General features: G+C 49.2%; 1 protein-coding gene and 1 non-coding gene across 4 annotated transcripts in view; both read right to left on the bottom strand.

Moving 5' to 3' along the window:
• ASCC2 (activating signal cointegrator 1 complex subunit 2) overlaps window positions 1-10,918 on the bottom strand; it is a 36,533-nt gene extending 25,615 nt beyond the window's left edge. The window contains exons 1-5 of one of the 3 annotated variants that reach the window (XM_055549821.1): window positions 10,325-10,918; window positions 8,080-8,117; window positions 5,590-5,687; window positions 662-820; window positions 121-291 (exon numbers count right to left, since the gene is read on the bottom strand). In XM_055549821.1, the coding sequence (XP_055405796.1) occupies window positions 121-291; window positions 662-820; window positions 5,590-5,670 (411 nt within the window). In that variant the 5' untranslated portion in view covers window positions 5,671-5,687; window positions 8,080-8,117; window positions 10,325-10,918. The remainder of the gene's footprint in view (window positions 1-120; window positions 292-661; window positions 821-5,589; window positions 5,688-8,079; window positions 8,118-10,324) is intronic. The other 2 variants (XM_055549822.1, XM_055549820.1) reach the window with 2 other exon arrangements.
• Window positions 10,919-16,054: 5,136 nt separating this feature from the next.
• LOC129630474 (U6 spliceosomal RNA) lies at window positions 16,055-16,161 on the bottom strand. The gene has a single exon (XR_008703728.1). It is a non-coding gene; the product is annotated as a U6 spliceosomal RNA (small nuclear RNA).
• Between the last annotated feature and the right edge of the window lie 359 nt (window positions 16,162-16,520).

Below are 16,520 nucleotides of genomic sequence, written 5' to 3' on the forward strand. Positions count from 1 at the left end.
CGGCAGGAGTGAAAGCGGAGGGGAGACAAAGGGGACACTCGATACTTCCAGAGCTTGCATTCCCAGGGGTGTGGGGGTGTCAGCTGGCGGGGGCGACCTGTCACAGGGCCCGGGGCTCACTTTGGATTCCTTGTGCGTGGACATACGGAGGAAGGTAAGAAAAACGCTGCGGTGGAGGCGCCTCTGCATGTCAACGACCTCGGGGGCCGGGGCCACCCACTCGTCGAACTTCCGGGGCACATAGCGCAGGTAGGAGTCCAGGCACTTCTGCAGGGTCTCGTCGAAGATGACCTAAGCCAGGTGACAGGGGAACAGCCAGGCTGCGTCACTGAGGCCCGAGGGCCTGTGGGTGGACGGTGCGGGGCTCACAGCCAGTCAGCTCTGGCCTGGGGCTAACACGCCAACCAACCCCAAGGGACCGAAGAGGCATAAATGAGCCGAGGGCTAAACCCGAGTTTCTAAAAATGCCATGGTGGAAGGCATTTGTGTAAACATCATTAAGATGGTGATAACGAAACAGTAATTCCAATCACAATTTGCTCTTAGGGATCCAGTGTAAGAAGCAGAGGAAGAAAAAGCATCTCCTGGGGAGAAAAACAACAGCACCCAACCAACGGCATGGCATGTGCCTGGTCTTAGCGGGAATGGTGAAGAGTGTTACCTGGCACCAGAATTTATCATGCGGCAGGGCCAGGAGCCAGTCCAGGTCATTGGCTACGAAGGTGGCGCGTTCCAGGTACTCCTCCACTAGGGCGGGAATGTTGTCTTTAGGGGGCGGTTTGTATAACACAAAATACCGGTCTGCCTTCTGCTCGGGGTGCTACGGATCCAAAAACCACGTGTTAACGTGGCAGAGGTTAGTCAGCGAGGGCCCCTCTGCCAACCCACAGCAACAGCCCTGGGCTCTTCCAACCGGTGACCCTCAGGCATAAAGAACCGAGTGTCTCTGACAGAGGGAGGCTTGGCCGCAGTCAGGGAGCGCCAGGCGAGCATTAAATACCATGTTTTCTGGAGAATATTTAATGACACAGGGAAAGGTTAAGGGAAGAAAGACACAAACCCCTCTATTTATACAACCATTTTGGGGATTAAAAAAAAAAAAGCACCATATTTAACACATTTACACACTGGTACGGACTTTATTTTTTAAAAGAGCGTGGGGCCGGGGGTTGGGGGACACCTCAAGCTAACAGTGGCTATCTCTAATAGAAAGGATTAGGACCTGACTCTCTTTTCCAATTTAAAACAGAACATGTATTAGTTTTTTTTAATTACACCAGTGAGGCAGGAGGGTGTTTTCTTTCAAAAACTCACAACAGTACAGAAAGATAAGTCGCCTGGGACCACCACCCCGGGTCTAGCGTCAACCCAGAGGGAACCCCTCCCCATCCTGTGGGCATCCGCACTGCCCTTTTCTAGGCGTTTACATTAAAATGTAGCCACACGAGGCATTTGTTTGGGCCCATTTTCATCTTTCTGACACAATGTCGTACTGTACATATCACTGTGCTGTTCCCTTTGTAATAATCAGAGAAAAACCTCAGTAATTTTTTGGTATAAGATGCTAATCAAGTAATTGCAGGTCTCGGCTTAGCCTCACAAGTTCTCTCTTCTAACCCTTACCTTGCCGGGAACAAATCTTACTTTGTTCGCCATAAAGAAAGGATGAGCTCGGTTTTCTCCTCTGACTACACAAGGGCTGCTTTCTGCGGGGGAGGCGGTGACAGGAAGTAGGCCGCCTGTTTTCGTCTCAGCTGTTATCAACCACAGTCCACCCACTTCCAGGTCTCTCAGCCCAGCGGGGACAGGGATGCCACGGCTGACGGGTCAGTTTCTTCGAGAACCACCTAAGCCTCCTGACCGCAAACTGCTGAGTTTTTGAGTTCCACAGGGCTCCTTGGGGGCTTGAGGAAGGTCCCCCGCCCATTTAAATCACAATTTATACAAAAGGAATCCTGCTGATTGAAACAAGTTCAAAGCTACTCTCAAGGGCCTAAATTCATCTCTGTGGTTTCTAAGTTCCCCTCCTCTACCGGTTGATGCCTCACCTCTCACTTAGGTCACTTCTCAGGCCAGGCTGCTCACCGACCCCCACTTGCCCAAATGACACACACATGCGCACACCCCTGAGATTTGACCTTCCTGCGATCCATCCTGTGAACATCTACTGGCACCCTGCTCTGCCAGGTGTGGGGGCACACAGGAGAAGGGGGTCTGCGTGCTCCCAGAGCCCACTCTGCAGAGGGGATGATGCACGGCTGTCATCAGACGAGCACAACACAGACAGCTCAAACCTGGCAGAGGCACTGTGGGAGCGCCTGGGGGGTAAGGGGCCGCTTCCCAGGCCAGGCAGCATCCAGAACTGGACCTTGGAGGTGGAGCAGAATTTTTAGATGGAAGACAGAGTCCAATGGGCCATTAAAAAAAAAAATGGGATGGAGGCACAGATTGCACTGGGCAGTGGGAGATGGAGTTGGAGGGAGAGATGCTGGAAAGATAGAAAACAGCCACCACTCACCAAGGACTGCCCTGTGTGGGCTGCTGAGCAGGCCAGTCCCACAGCCCATTTCCTTTAAACTCACAACAACTGTCTCAGAGGGAGAGAGTATTCTCCCCATTTTACAGAGAAGGAAACCAAGACTTGGTGAGATTTAGGAACTCAGCTAAGGTCACAGGGCTAAGGAAGCAGCTGAGGCAGGATTTGAACCAAAGCTGACACTGCATACCTATTAAGTGACATATGATACCACAGGCCACCCTGGTCTCACTGCTCGTCCTTCTGACCCCAGCTCTGACCTCACTTCCTCCAGGAAGTCTCCCAAGCCCCACCCCAATTAGGTGAGGGGTTCACCCTGGCTCCCCCAACACCTGCATTCTATGCTTTCCTGACTGCAACACTTGCTGAACTGTATCAGAAGTGCCTGCAGATCTGTGGTTGTGGTGGAGGGGGACAGAGAAAGGGGTAGATTATAATAGGGGGTGGGGGGTGGGGCACCAGGACACTTCTGGGAGTGGCAGAAATGTTCATTATCTTACTTACGGTAATGGTTTCATGTGGGTTTACAGATGTCAAAACCAACCAAACTGTGTACCATAAATATATGCAGTTTATTGCCCTCCAATGACACCTCAACAAAGTTAGATTGAAAGGGAGGGCCTGCCTTCTGTCTTCCCCGCAACCCTGCAGGTCTCTGGAGGGGGTCTGAGTCTTGCTCACACAGCAGTCCCAGCCCCTAGAGCCAGGCTGGCATCAAGAACTCCCTCCATACACACCTGCAGGTTGAACGGAGGAATGCATGGAGGTAATGAAGGACCAGGTCCTGCCAAGGTCTTTGAAGCACCTCCGACACCACGCCCAAGAACAGGGGCCACGGAGGATCCCAGGGAGAGGAGCTGCAGGCTCTCGCTGTGTCTCTCACCCTTCAGGCCTGGCCTAGATCCCACTAGCCCCACGAAGCTTCCTGAACATGCCCTGCCCATCAAACTTGTGCCCTGTTCATCTTGATAAGAAACTATTCTGTACTGTTCTCCAAATGCTCCCCTTAAATGATCCTTATCTTTCTCAAGAGCCCATTCAACCACTTGGGTGCCAAACTTGATTTCTTTACAAGGCCGGGCTCCTTAACTCTGTGATACCGCTTCCACCCCCAGGGGCTGGTGTAAGAATCAGGCTCTCAGGACTCCGGGACAATATACCCAGGTGCTCCTGCCAGGCCCGCCCTTCTCCATTGCTCTGCCCGGCTGGTGCTTATTCACCCTTCCACACGCAGTTTAGGATCTCCCTCCTACAGCAGGGCATCCCTGGTGGCGTGAGCCCTCCCACCACCCCAAGACGTCTGTGCACCCCTCCCTGGTCTCGATCAGCAGCGTGGACTTCCTTTCATCACGTCCGCATCGTGTGTGCTGCAGAGAATCCACCAGTCTGCTTCCTCTCCGTCTGTGGGCCCCACCAGGGCAGTCTCTTCTCTCTGTAGCTCCAGGGCCTGTCCCAAAGTGTGGCAAGGGTCCTTGACTCATTTACTGGCTGTCTCCTGAGAACCCATGATGCACCTGGCACTGGAAAACCAGAGTAAAGGGAAGGGACCAGTCCCTGCTCCCAGAGGGCCCGAAGTCTATCAGCCTGGTGTCCAGGACATGGGGAAGGGCCTACGGAACCAGTCTCCACCGGCGCTGTCCAACAGAACCTTGGAAGAGATGGAACCGCTCCAGACCTGTCCCATGCTGGCCAAGACAGCAGATTCTCACCACATGGGACTATTTTAATTTAAACGAACTAAAACTAAAAATACAGTCCCTTGGTTGAATCGCCCACAATTTCAAGAGCTCCATAGCCACATGTGGTGAACGGCTAACGTACTGTACAGAACAGTTCCTGATTTTCTAATCAATATCCTCCTTACCTAAAAGAGTTATGAACATGAGGATATATTCAGGGAACATGGCTAACATTTTATAATAATTATAAGTGGAATATAACCTTTAAGGTTGTGAATCTCTATGTCATACACCTGAAACACATAATGTTGGATATCAACACTACCTCGATTTTTAAAAAAAGTTACAAAAAAGAAACAAGAGGCTATATAGCAGGAAGGTGAAGAAAATATAGACTCCAGGGACAGTTTAGCTGGGGTCCTCTTCTGACTCCCCTAGTGTTCTAGTTCTGTGACCTTAAACTCTGAGTTTCCTCATCTGTAAAATGGGGACGACCAAAATGCCTACTCAGAGGGCTCTGGTTCGGCTTCCATAAGATAATCCAGGTGAAAGGTTTGGCCCAGAGCAAGTGGTCTATAAATATCAAGCACTATTATTAGAGAGTAGTCAGGAAGCAATAGGAAGCCATCCAGAAAGCAGGAAATAAAACACCAAGCTCTTGTTTCCCATGACTTTACTCAAGCACCCAGAAAATACTTCCTCCCACCTTGTTCAAGTAAGCTAATGTTCTTGGGAACACAGCAAGGGGTTATGGGGTCTCCGGTCCCCGCATCTGTCTCCTCCTGGCACCTCTCCACAGCTCTAATCTCTCCCACAGCTGGTCATCAGCATGCTCACTTCCATTCTCAGTCTCACCAACCCTGCTGGGTCTGCACATAGTGCTTCTTAGCCCGTTCAGACCTGACCTCTGACATTATTAGTGTCCCCCTCCTCCGTCCCCCACCGCCAAGTAGACCACAGCTGGGACAGCTCTGAAAAAGGCCCATCTGAAATCTGAGCGCCTCCTGCAGGGTCCAATCCCCAGATCTGGCTTTGGGCCAGCCCTGCTGCCCGGCCAGCTCGGGCTGAGTCAGAACTGCCATCAGACTTTGATTCAAAATGAAATGCTTTGCAGGGAAGGTATGGGGTGGTATGGGAAACATGGGACATGGGAAATACCACTCAAACTCAAGCTACTGCTGGGAAAGAAAACTCCTGCACTGGGGCTTGGAAAGACCTAGCAGCATCCTGGCTCCTGAAACGTAGACTGTGGCCCTCAGGTCATTCATAGAACCGTAGAACCGATAAAGAAGGAATTTAATTTTTTGCTTCTGGATTGATTGCAAGTGCGATAGTATCAATATCGGGCTGAACAGCCTCAAGGCACCGGCTCACCAGCGCAGGCGAAGTCCTCAGCTTTCCTGTCTTCAGGTCCTCGTGGGTAATTTGGAGTTGGTCCAGGGGCAAGGCGGGCATTGTGCTGCGTGGCCCTCCTGAAAGGAATACGGACGGGAGGAAGATAGCAGACACAGAGGCTCCAGGGGCAGAGGCCTGCTCTGGGACTCACCCCAGAGCCAGGAGAGAAGCTTCAACCTCTGGCCTCAGGGGGCTCCTGGCAGGCCTCAAAGGCCTGGTTCCCACAACTACTCACCTAGACCAGTGACTTTTTTGCCTGAAGTGGCAGTTCTCAGCTAAGGAGGAAAACACTCCCCAGGTGACACCTGATACGGTGGTGGTTTGGTCACTAAGTCATGTCTGATTCTTGCAACCCCATGGACTGTAGCCCACCACGCTCCTCTGTCTATAGGATTATCCAGGTGAGAATACTGGAGTCGGTTGCAGTTCCTTCTCCAATTCCCACCCAATTCATGAAGTACTTGGCCTGGGAGCTCTGGGGAGCCGGTGCCTGGGTTCTCCTTCTCTTGCTACCTTTGCTGTGACCAACACGGGCCTGGTCCAGAGGTGGCTTCATGAAATAGTTGATGAACAACTGAATATGATAACACTTTTCTTACCATTTTAACCAGATTTGGGGGGTTGAAGCCATGGGACTTTCCTCCCTTGCAGAGGGTGTTAAGATTTTACAAACTTTCTAGGCTTCAGGGAAGAAGGATATGGATAAACAGAAGGGCCAGAAGGTTTTCACAGAGAATTCATGGAAACCTGCCAGAGTGACCTCCTCTCTTAAGAGAGGCCCAAACTGGCCACAGAGTCAGTGAGGGGCAGACCCCACGTCTCCTGTCTTCTGGTCCAACACTCATTTCTCAATGCCACTTGGCCTGATCCACAGGAGGGATGTGCATATTGGCTGAATCATGGAACAGAAGTGACTCTGGGCTCTTAAGAAGACATGCCACAAAAGCCTGGCACATCTCAATGACGACATGAAGATGTATGAAGGGTAGGATGAGGAAACCGTCACCTCCTGAGCCCTCCCTGAGGTGCTGAGGGACATGGCCAGCCACGAGTCACTGCAGTCCTGGCTCTCAGATAGCAGGCCAGGCCCTAGTGTTACAAAGACAGACTGATAAGGCCCGGGCTCTGCTCTGTGGGAGCTCCGATCCAGTAATAACGATGCCAATAATAGCAGCAGAAACACGCCTCTCAGGCGCTGCTGCTCTTCTGAGCCATTTTCTCAGCGTGAACTCGCTTGTAGACACCTTAACTGGCTTCACGTGTACGAATGCTTGTAACAAGTCCAGGGTTGGTGCTGTTAATCTCATTCCCTTCATTTTACCGATGAGCTTCCCTAATGGCTCCGACGGTAAAGAATCTGCCTGCAGTGCAGGAGACCCTGGTTCGGTCCCTGGGTTGAGAAGATCCCCTGGAGAAGGGAATGGCAACCCACTCCAGTATTCTTACCTGGAGAATCCCATGGACAGAGGAGCCTGGCGGGTTACACTCCATGGGATTGCAAAGAGTCAGACGTGATTAAGCAACTAACACTTTACCAATGAGGAAGTAGAGGCTCAGAGAAGATAAAAAAAAGCTTCCCCTAGGTCTCAGAGCTAATGGCTGGTGAAGCAGGCTGGCTTTTAACCATTTGCTGTGCTGAGTCTAGGGCAGTTGAGCTGGGGGCAGGGGCTTGTGGCTGTAGGGACAGCATTTCTAGAGGAGCGCCTAAAGGCTCAGGAGAGCCTGAGTTGAGGCTTGATAGTGGAGACTGGGAAGAAGGGTGTCCCAGGTGGAGGAAACAGCAGGAATGAAGGTAAGGAGGTGGGAAGCAGCTTGGTGCACAAGGAACCTTGGTTCAGGGGCTACTTTAAAGACTGAAGATACCCATCTTCACGTGGGATGTAAAGAGAAGGAACTAGTCCCTAGTCTAGTCTGCCCCGTCCCTGAGGCCCACTCTAGCACTAGGATCTCAGTGGATAGTGGTTCAAACACATGGTCCCTGTGACTGAGCTTTCATCTTTCACGTCTGCAAAATGTAGATCATCTGCTGTATATTTGTTGTTGCTGTTCAGTCGCTCAGTCGTGTCTGACTCTTTGTGACCCCATCGACAGCAGCACACCAGGCTTCCCTGTCCTTCACTATCTGCCAGAGTTTGCTCAAACTCATGTTCATTGAGTCAACACACGATTTCTAATTGAGCTACTATCTTACTGGCCTTTCACAACAGCCCAGTTAAGAACGACAAGGATTATTATGCTCAGATGTCCAAAGAGGGGCCCTGATTTGCTCAGGCAAATACCTGAGTAGCCAAGTTGAAACTGAAGCCCAACTCTTGTGCCTTGGCACCTGGGTCTCTGGTGCTGAGTATGCTAAAAATACTTCTTTCCTAATCCCTGAGAGATGCTGGGAGGACAGCTGGAAACATCAGTGCTCAGCTCACCAGTGCAGAAGTCTAAATGAAGCCCAGGCCCAGTCCTTTCTATGCTCACCTTCCAAAGACTGGAGGAGGAGTGTCCAGCGTGGGGACCTAGGATGGGGAAAGAGTCATAAGGAGGAGGCGGCTCTCCACCCTTAAAATTCTAGTTCCCAGAGTCCAGGTCTAGACAGGTACAGACAGCAACTTACTTTTAGAAGAAATCTACTCCTACAGGCCAGAGCCTGTCAGGGCAATTTAGACTCAGGCTGGTATGATGGTCAAAAGAGAAGTTTATAGTTCCACAGCCTGGGTTCAAGTCTCAGCTCCATCCTACCCATATTGAGACCTAGCAGTTCCTTAACTTCTTTACGCTCTGATCTCCTCATCTGTAAAATCGGGATGAGAACAGTACATAATCTCATAATCTCTCAGGGTTGACATGAGAAGTAACCAATACTAAGTGGTCAGCACAGCACTCGGCACATAATAAGCGGTAGGTAAAGTTTGTTGTTGTTTAGTCACTAAGTCATGTCTGACTCTTCTGTGACCCCATGGACCATAGCCTGCCAGGCTCCTCTGTCCACAGGATTTCCCAGGCAAGAATACTGGAGTGGGTTGCCATTTCCTTCTTCAGGGGATCTTCCCAACCCAGGGTTTGAACCCATGTCTCCTGCATTGGCAGGCAGGTTCTTTACCACTGAGCCACCAAGGAAGCCCCCAGTTAAGTTTACTTGTTATTATTATTCAAGTCCCAATCATAAGCCAAGCATTTGGGCTTCCTCAATTACTCAGCAAATACTTACTGAATATCTTCTGGGACCTAGGCATGTAAATGACTATTAATCCGTGTAGTTAGAGCTGTAACTGGAAATTTCCAAAACAAGCACAGCACAGAAAAGGAAGACTGGCACAGAAAAGGTGACCTACAACCTGGCTGTTGAAGGACAGGAGAAAAAGATGGAAAGGAAGGACATTCTAAGCAGAGAGCAAGCATGAGCAAAGGCTCAGAGCCTGTGGCTTTGAAGGATGAGGGAGACATTTGGTGTGGCTGAAAACACAAGAAGTGGAGAGAAGAGGTTGGATAGAAAAGATGGAGCCACTTTAAAAGGAGCCTCAAATACTGTGCTAAAGATTTGGCTTTTCATCTGAAGACGAAGAGAGGAGTCATGTAAGGAGAGGAGAGACATAATCAGAAAGAGAAGGTAACAGCCTGGTGGCGGGAGAGGCCTTTTATGAACCACTGGACAGCAGAAAGTGTTAATAACCTTACTTGTCCCTTCAAATAGTTTTTGAGTACCTACTATGTGCCAGGCACTGAAGCCTGGAGAATCCTAAGGCGGGCAAATAACAGACCCAATTCTGCCCTTCACAGAGTTTACTGTCTTGATGGTTAACAAGACATATATGAACCAAACAGCCACATGAACAAGGAAAATTCAATACTGTGAGTATGCTTTGCAGGCAAGGCCCATGAGGCTATGCCAGCATTTAACAAGGAGAACTGACTCGACAGAGAGAGGATGTCAAGGAATATTTGCGTTTTCGTCTACAGTATGAGTAGAAATTAACTAGTCAATAACTGGACTCTAAAAATGACAAGGTCAATGATCATGATGATATCTGTGCCCCACCCCACAGTGGATCCTCAGTGTCAAGCAGGGCAGCAGAAGTTAAAAATTTAGGAAAGGGCTTTCTTTTGAAGGGGAGCTTGGAGTAAATGCAAGAAGGCCTGGGAGCATCCCCAAGGCTACTCCTGTCTCAGTTTCTCTGTCTTAACCCTTCTGGTCTCGCTTCAATATTACCCTCCTCCGAGATTGTACCAGATTGCCCTATCTAAAGTATTCACTCCTCCGGTTGCAGTCATATCTTTAATTACCTAGTGCATTTCTTTGTCGTCGACTGTCCCCGCCCACTAGACTGTAAGCTCTATGAGGGCGGGAACTTCCTCTGTGGCTCTGTTTATATCCCCAGTGCCTAGCTAGATCTGTGCCCACGTAGGAGGCGCTGGACATAACATTTGTTGAACGAATGAATGAACCCCGAGGAAACTGAAGCTCGAGGTGAAGGTAGGAGGACAGCGTCTCGCTCAAGGCCAATGTCATTCTGGGGCCGATCCTCGAACCCAAGACTCTAAGCTCTGGCGGCCTGACTCCGGGTCGGGGTGGAGAGATAGGAGGAACGGGGCGATTCATGGCCCCTGGGGCAGCCTCAGCCTTGGCCCTGCCATCGAGGCGGGAGGCCCGAGGCCGCGAGAGGAACGGCTACAGCCCCTCCCAGGTCCGATGCCCCACATCCGCAAGGATCAGCCACGCACTCACCTTGACGGCTCTTATGCCGGCGATGTGCCGCCGCCGCCGCCGCCTCTGCCACCGCGGTCCACGGTGACAGTTCGCAGAGCGCAGGCACTTCCGGGGTCAAACAGCTATTCCGCAGGCGCAGACAGGAAGCCTCGGCCCGCCCCCGCCCCCGGAGCCAACTGCCGCCGAGAAGCCGGGCCCGGGGCCACGCCCCCAAGCCAAGACTCCGCCCCCTGTAGGTACAGGAGTGGCTGTACTCACACTTTCCGCTCCTAGCACCCTTGCTGCTTTAGCAGAGATGGTGGGAGGTCGGCGGAGAGCAGGTGTGGTTCCACCTCTTGGAAAAACCAAGTGTGCTACCTGGGTTCCTCAAGTCCAGGAGGAATTCTGCAGCTAAATGCTATAAACTGTGTCAGGACAGGGGATGCGTTCTTTTATTGACATCAATTTTTTTCAGGTAAACTTGTCATCCAGTGATCTAAAAGGGACAGAAAAAAACGTCCTGATCACTCTATTTTTTTCCCCTCCTGCATCACACCCATTTGATGGCATCACACAGGCAATTTAATTTGTATCTTGGTGGTTGATTGTAAGAACACACGTGGCAGTCTTTGATACAAATAAAGCTTAAAGTAGGACTTCTGGCAGAATGTATGGATTGGTTTCATTATTTCCAATGGTATTAATGTCACTGAAGTTTTAAAGCTAATTAACTTGACTATGGGCTTCCCTGGTAGCTCAGCTGGTAAAGAATCTGCCTGCAATGCAGGAGACCCAGGTTCAATTCCTGGGTGGAGAAGAGCCTCTGGAGAAGGGATAGACTACCCACCCCAGTATTCTTGGGCTTCCCTGGTGGCTCAGTCAGTAAAAAAATCCGCCTGCGATGCGGGACACCTGGGTAAGGAATATTCCCTGAAGAAGGGCATGGCAACCCACTCCAGTATTCTTGCCTGGAGAATCCCAGAGGAGCCTGGTGGCTGCCATCCATGGAATCACAGAGTCAGACACGATTAAGCACAGCACAGCATGACTTATAAAAAGACAAGTTCCAACAAGACACCTGACTTCTCTGAACATGTCTCAGTTTCCTCATCTGTCAAAAGGGGATCATTGATACCCACTTCGTCATTTGGAGGCTAAATGAGATAGCACAGACAATACCAAGCACATAGTAGGTGCTCAAGAAATGTTAGTGGAGGGAAAGGAAGGAAGAAAGAAAATGAGGAACAGAGAGAGGGAGGAAGGAGGCTCCTTATCCATTGGAGTGATTTAAAAAAAAATTATTTGTTTATTTTTGGCTGTTCTGGGTCCTTGTTGCAGTATGCGAGGGCTACTCTTTGTTGCGGTGCTCAGGCTTCTCATCGTGGTTGGTTTCTCTTGTTGGAGAGCAAGGGCTTTAGGGCACACAGGCTCAGTAGCTATGGCTCATGAGCTTAGCTGCTCCGTGGCTTGTGGAATCTTCCCAGACCAGGAATCAAACCTGTGTCTCCTGCACCGGCAAGCAGATTCTTAACCAGTAGACCACCAGGGAAGCCCTTCCTTTGAAATGTTAACCCTTATATTTATTTCATCTTTGTTTTCTCTCATTTTCCAGAAGAGATTAATGAGAAATGTGAGGTTCCAAAGGAGACATCCTTGTCTGAGCTGTCATATGTCCAAATGAAATGGAATTTAAAAACCACATTAACAGGAGAAGCCTCAAACCATGTATCAGTTACACACAAGTATGGAGGAATTGGTGGGGGGGGCTGTGTTTTCTATATTAAAAGAAACACAACCACAACTAACTTAATTTAATGGCAATTATTTGGATTGGCAATGGAGGCAAGTGTCTGTGGTGCTCAGAATCAGTCAACTCTAGGAATAAAAAGAAATACTGTCAGTAGTTGGAGCTAGAAAATCAGCACTGAAATATCTGGGTCTGAGTCCCACCCAGCCCAGATGCTCTGAGTCACCTAAAATGAATCAGTATTGCCTTTGTGCTTCAATCCTCCAACCAGCTTGTGTTTGCAGAGTGCCATTGTTGAGGTGAGCTGTTGCATGGCCTGCACAATGTTCATTTCCTCTATTTTCCCACTAATGGCAGCTTGACCACTCCTCATGTAACCAAATTGGGGTCTGGCTGCTCGCTGCTCAAAAACCAATAGAGAGGCCAGGTTAGTGGAAAGGAAAAATAAAACAAAATAAAGTTTGCTTTATTTTGGATGCCAGCATTGGGGTGGAGTGGGTGGGCTTCGCTGATGGCTCAACAGTAAAGAATCCACCTTCCAGTGCAGGAGACATGGATTTGATCCCTGGGTGGAGAAGATCTCTTGGAGAAGGAATTGGCAACCCACTCCAGTATTCTTGCCTGGGAAATCCCACAGACAGAGGAGCCTGGTGGGCTACAGTCCATGGGGTCTCAAAAGAGTCAGACACGACTGAGCGACTAAAACAACAACAGCAACAATGAGGCAGCAGGGTGGGGAGGGGACAGATTCCTGTCCAAAGGCTGACTCCCCCACTGACAATCAGGGGGCAAGGGCTTTTACAAGCGGGGGTGGGGGCCACATGCAGAAACAGCACAGTCAGCTCTGACAGCCATCCTGAATTTGGTCATCGGTGGTCTGCCTAGCGTCATCCTGAATATTTGAGGTACAGCTCATCTGCAGTTCCATGGCCAGTTTGTTCCCATGCCCTGGAGGCCAGTTCTCAGCATTGTGGCAGTTTATTGTTGGCTGCAGTCTGGTCATCATGTATCTATCAGACAGCTCCTAGGATGATTCAGAATATTATCTATAGCCCTTGAGAAGGAATGAGAGGTCCTTGACTATGCTTACTGACTAAACTATCCTTATTTGGTCTCCTTTGATAGTTTTCCTTCTCATCTCCCATTGAACATTCTTTGGCTAAAGTTTTTCCACAGACAAAAAGGCAGGATGAGGATAGGGGAGAAGGACCGTAGAGTCCTACTGCATTTCACGCAGAGAACCATCCTTCCCAGTTCAGTCCACGTGGAGTAGGAGTGACTCTTTACCCAGATTTGAAGGGTGAACCACTGTATTAGTTATCTACTGTTGTGCAATGAATTGCCCCAAAACTCTGACATGGTTTCTGCGGGTTAAGGATTCCAAAGTGACTCAGCTGGGTGCATCTGGCTCAGGGTCTCTCACGAAGATGCAATCAGATGTAAGCTGGGACTGCGCTCCCCTGAAGCCTTGATCAGAGCTGGAGAATCCACTTCCAGGTGATCCACTCCTAGGGCTGGCAAGGTGGTACCGACTGTTGGCAAGAAGCCACGGTTGCTCTCTACAGGGCTGCTTGCACATCCCTGCAACGCGGTCCCTGGCTTCCTTCAGAAGGAGTAATCAAAGAGCTCAAAGCAGAAGCACCTATGCCTCTGTGGTCTAGCTTTAGAAGTCACACGCCACGACTTCAGTCATATATAGGGTCTGATACAACATCACCTCTTCCACGTTGCATTGGTCAAAGCAAGTTGCAAGGCCAGCTTTGATTCAAGGGGGGAAAGAACTAGCCCTCCTCTCCACCCACTGTTGTTGTTTCGTTGCTAAGTCATGTGCAACTCTTTGTGACCCTAAGGACTGTAGCCTGCCAGGCTCCTGTCTCCATGGGATTTCTCAGGTGAGAATACTGGAGTGGGTTGCCATTTCTTTCTCCAGTGGACTCTTTCCCACCCAGGGATCAAACCCAAGTCTCCTGCATTGGCAGGCTCTTTCTTTACCACTGCACCACAACAGGCAACCACTAATCTACTTTCTATGGATTTCTGATGGCCGTTTTTATAGGCAACCTGCAACAGCTGGGGAGACTGTTCAATGAGAGAGACTTGTGTGGAAGATGATAGTGGTTTGAACTCAGGCAGAGGCAAAGAATCCTCATGAGAAAATGAAACAATGGCAATGAAATCTCTTTGCAAAGTGTTACATAAAAATACGAATTTCATAATCCATGCTGTTGCCAGCCAGGAACTGCTGTCCCCAGCAGCTTTCTGTTAAGCCAGGCTTTCTCTCGATAGGCCGTGTCTGTCCGATCCCCCTGCCCTCTGTTGAGTTCATCAAAGCTTCTGCTGACTCAAGAGTAATCTGGAGAATGATCACGGCAGTGGAAGTATCAGATCATCCCCCAGGGCCCCTAATAACAAAACATCTGCTTGTCATTCTTCCCTTTCCCTCTGGGTTGTGGTGAGAAAACAGCGTTAAAGGATGATAATGATAAACAACTTAAAAAACTAAGCCTCCTGGCTTCCAAGAAGGGAGGCTTAATTTGAAGGCAGCTAATTATCTACTCATTATAATTTACAGATAGTGGTGGTGATTTCGCCTTCTGTCACTGGCCTATGAATAGTTGTTGGAAAGATTTTGAAAATGTCCGGGTTCATGCCTTTTAGAAAGAAGAGGGCAGAGAATCCCCAAGTCAAAGAAAAGAACCTTATCAAACATGTAGTCCCAATCTCTCCTTTGTCGGATAAGGAAATTGAGGCCCAGAGAGGGCATGAGATTTGCCCAGAGATGTCCAGCAGCTGGCGGGGGGCAGAAGGGGCCCCAGAACTGAAGCCTCCGTGCTGGCTCCAGCCTAAAGCTCCACCCAGGGAGATGAAAGGGTAGCTCTGTCTGCCCCGTGCAGCTTGGCGACACTGCTCTCAGACCACCCATCAAAGTGGCAATTGGTACATCCAGGCTTTCGGTAATCATCAGTGTGGGGCCATGGAGCCACAGAACCAGGAGGTACAAATAATTCCTCTGGGGTTGGGAAATAGTTTAAATTGCAGCGAGGGCTGGGCTGGGGTATTTTTGCTTCGCTTTAAGATTAAATGTTTTTGGGGGGTTCTCTGGCAGTCCAATGGTTAGGACTCCATGCTTCCACTGCAAGGGCATGGGTTCGGTTCATGGCACGTATGCCATGGCATGGCCAAAAAATAAATAAATAAAACATTTTTTATTTGGTAGCATCTATTACTTTTAATGTAAGATATGAGACAAAGGGCTTTCAAAAGACACCTTAAGTTACTCTGGTGATGGGAAAGTTTAGTACTTGATGTTTTTAACCAATAAACCTTAAGTTTCAATGCAGTGAAATAGTGCCAGCTCGTTAGCTGTCCTTGGGAGAGCATCAAAAGAAGTTACTGGAAGATATGCCTTGGCTATCATGAAAAGAGAGGGACTCTGCCTTCTCATGTTCCTGGATGTTTACTCCCTGGGCTGCATAGTCCCCAGCAGACTCCAGAATGAAGCCATTCAGAGCTTCTAATTTCTTTTTTTTTTTCCAAATTTTTATTGGCATATAGCTGCTTTATAATATTGTGTTAATTTCTACCATATAGCATAGTAAGTCATATATGTGTGTGTGTGTGTGTGTGTGTGTATATATATAAAATATACCTTCTCTTTTTTTGGATTTCTTTCCCACTTAGGTCACCACAGAGCATTGTTCGGCATAGTTCTCTGAGCTATACAGTAGGTTCTCATTAGTTATCTATTTCACACAGACTAAACAGTGTGAACTCGTGCGTGCTCAGTCATGTCCTACTCTTTGCCATCCAGGGCCTGCCACCCCATGGACTGCAGCCCACCAGGCTCCTCTGTTCATGGGATTTCCCAGGGGCAAGAATACTGGAGTGGGTTGCCATTTCCTCCTCCAGGGGGATCTTCTCAACCCAGGGATTGAACCCTTGTCTCCTGAGTCTCTTACAATGGCAGGAGGATTCTTTACCACTGAGCCAGCTGGGAAGCCCATCAATAGTGTATATCTGTCAAAAATATGGAGCACTTCATGAATTTGCACATCATCCCTGCACAGGGGCCAGGCTAACTTTCTCTGTATGGTTTCAATTTTAGTATATGTGCTGCTGAAGTGAGCACCTGATCTTCCAACTCCTTAAGTGCCCCGGCCACCTCACACTTCAGGGCCCTATCCATGCTGGTTCCTCAGCCTGAACTACCCCCAATGCTCTCCTCATCAAGGTGAAGTCTTCATCTCTTCTTTCTCCAAGTTCTAATCATTCCCCTGACATATACACTCCTACCTAGCTCCCTGCACTTCCCCTGTGTAGCACTGATCACAACTCATCACCTTTTATTTTTTTGTGTGATCATTTAATCAGTGACTGCCTCCTCATTAGACTATGTGTCTTGACAAGTTAGGAACTTCATCTGTTTGTTCGCTAACCTTATTCCCAGTTCTCAGCTAGGTACCTGGCACCTAATAGCACTTAATAAAT

This window comes from Bubalus kerabau, chromosome 16 (genome assembly GCF_029407905.1).
Source record: "Bubalus kerabau isolate K-KA32 ecotype Philippines breed swamp buffalo chromosome 16, PCC_UOA_SB_1v2, whole genome shotgun sequence".
NCBI lineage: Eukaryota > Metazoa > Chordata > Mammalia > Artiodactyla > Bovidae > Bubalus > Bubalus kerabau.